The 2,592-nt window shown below is 42.4% G+C and overlaps 1 protein-coding gene across 1 annotated transcript in view; it reads right to left on the minus strand.

Moving 5' to 3' along the window:
• Positions 1-2,592, minus strand: part of MTHFD1 (methylenetetrahydrofolate dehydrogenase, cyclohydrolase and formyltetrahydrofolate synthetase 1) — a 70,689-nt gene that overhangs the window by 48,107 nt on the left and 19,990 nt on the right. The window contains 2 exon segments of the mRNA XM_019550839.1: positions 162-273; positions 2,551-2,592. The exon segment at positions 2,551-2,592 is cut by the window's right edge and continues 6 nt beyond it. Coding sequence (XP_019406384.1) covers positions 162-273; positions 2,551-2,592 — 154 coding nt within the window.

A 2,592-nucleotide genomic window follows, 5' to 3' on the forward strand; every position in this document is an offset into this window, starting at 1 on the left:
CTTGCAGCGCGGGGAACATTTTTTCATTCCTGGACATACCTCTTGCCTCATCTCAAAGGGGTTTGAAACAGGCAAGAGGCAGGTGCGCGCTCATCTAGACATGCCCTGTTGCCCTGTATGTACAAATCAAACCAAACCAAACCAAACCTCCATATACTTACCTGGTATATAGTTGATTCCACAATCTATTACAACAGCACCGGGTTTGATCCATTCACCTTTTACCATTTCCGCTTTGCCAGCTGCCACCACTAGGATATCAGCTTTACTGACCTAGAAGAATAGCTCTGTGTCACTACAGCAGATGCAAATAAAAAGTTATTTTATTTGTTTCTTTGCTTCCATTCACTTGCATTTTCAAAATAGTCCATTAAAGGAACAGACCCAGCAACACAATATGAAAGTCCCTTAATCCTTCAACCGTTGGCTTAGGCAAGGTTTTTTCTAGGAGAGCTTCAGACCAAAAGCATTGGGATTATGAATTCAGAGGCAATAAGTTGAATTGGGGCCATAGGAAGGTCACTCTCCAGCCTCCTGAGGCTTGTGTTTCTTTATATTCATTGCTCTTCATTACTGCAGGCTGTCACAGTTGAATCAATTGCTATTACAAGCACTACAAGAGTTCCTAGAAGCTCTGCCCAAATGTGTATGGTGACAGAGCCCATTCCTTGGGGAGTTTACCATCAGTAGACAGAAAGGGAAGAGAAGGAAAAAGAAAGCAGATCTATACTAAACTTAGCAGAGCTATGGTGTGTACGAAGGTAGAGGAGTCACACCCCTAACCAACCTAACTATACCAAGAAAGCCCACTAGTGCCAATACAACATACACAGGCAAGAGTGTCCTTTTGCCAGCACTGCATTAAGGTTTATGCCAGGAGTGGCCAATCGGTAATACATATGCCATAAGCAACATTGGCAACCTCTGTAGGAGGCACACAGCAGATCATGGAACAGGTAAGCAGCACACAGTGGCAGAGAGGGCGGCAGAAAGACCTGCACAATGGGCAGGGAGCACAGGGAAGGAAGCAAAAAGCAGAGTAGCTGCTTGGAAAGGAAGCACAAGGCAGGAAACAGAAAGCAGAGCAGCAGATTGGACAGGGGAAAAGCATTGGAGTAGCACTCATGGAGGGTGTGGGACTAATTTATGGCACATCTGCCAAAAAGGATGGCTCTCACTGGTTTATACTGTTTCAAGAGGTCGCTCAAGTGTACTGACAAAAGGAGCGCCTTCTCTGATATTAGCTGAGTATCCACCAGGGGCTCTATTGCAGCGGTCTCCAAAGCGCGGTGTGCACACCCCAGGGGGTACACAAGACAATCCACTGGGGTGTGGGAAGAAAATATTAGAACTTCTATTTATATTTTTTTTTTATCTAAAAAAAATAAGAAAGAAATTAAGCTTTACTAATATTTAACATATGGATTGACACTGGTGCCCTCACTCAGTCCATATGTCAGATGGTCACATGTCATGTACGGTACGTAAGTAGTACGTGTATATAATTTATAAATAAATAAATATACATATACTGGGGGTGCATGCTCAAAATTTTTTTACTGATAGGGGTGCATGATCAAAAAAGTTTGGAGACCACTGCTCTATCGGACTAGCTCTGCAGCAAAGCTAATGTACATTTAGTCAGAGCAGGTAAGCAACTTGCCCCAATTCATGCATCAGGTCCATGGCAGACCTAGGAGAAAAAGCCAAGTCTTCTGACTCTATCCAGTGCCCTATGCATTACACAAGGTTTCACACTTGCATTTTACCATAAGCTTTCCTCTCCCAGAGTCTCCTTGCCTGCTAGCTGCACTTTAGCAACACAGCCTTGTGGGTTAAATCATTTCTGCTCATGAGTTTTGTTCTTTTCATAATTCTTTTAACCATGAGGCCGTGACACAGAGTTCCATAGAAATGCCAATGTAAATCAACACTAATGCTAGTTTGACTAGCATTGAGAAATCAGGCAGATCAAGTTACAACTCCATTTTTAAAGTTGATATCCACTGTAGCAATTATTTTTAGTGTTAGCTTTGCTCCATCTAATTCTGCTCAGGAAGTATTTAATTAGTGATTTTTCTTCCCTTTTTTGTTGCAATTCACAGGAAAGAAACTTTTCCCTTTGCAAGTAAACCGTTATTCAAGCTTAAGGGCAGCTGGGCAAGATAGCTAGTGTTACAATCTAAATGCCATGTGGACACCCAGCTTCTACATTACAGCAGCACGGAGCTCTCCTGGTTTTGCATCTGTTACATTCACATGCATCTACTCCCTCTCCATCCTGGCTATCTGCCTGTAAAAATTTAGCAGCTTTGATCGCTGAAATACTTCATTTTCTCAAAAAAATCTGAGTAGGTGGCAGTTAAGCAATAACCTATTTCTTAAACTCATACTGCTGAAAAGAAAAACAGCTTCAGTTCCTCTTCATTAACAACTTTAGAAGTTCTGATTAACTACCAAAAGAGGCCTCTGAAGTAGTCTCCACTTTCAACAAAGCTAGCTTTCAAGCAAAGACGCACCAGTCCCTGAAAGAACAAGGTATATGTTTACCTCCTCGGCCAGTGCTGAAGTCTTTGAGTGGCAAGTGGTTAC

This window comes from Crocodylus porosus, unplaced genomic scaffold (assembly GCF_001723895.1).
Source record: "Crocodylus porosus isolate Cpor-Errol unplaced genomic scaffold, CroPor_comp1, whole genome shotgun sequence".
Lineage (NCBI taxonomy): Eukaryota > Metazoa > Chordata > Crocodylia > Crocodylidae > Crocodylus > Crocodylus porosus.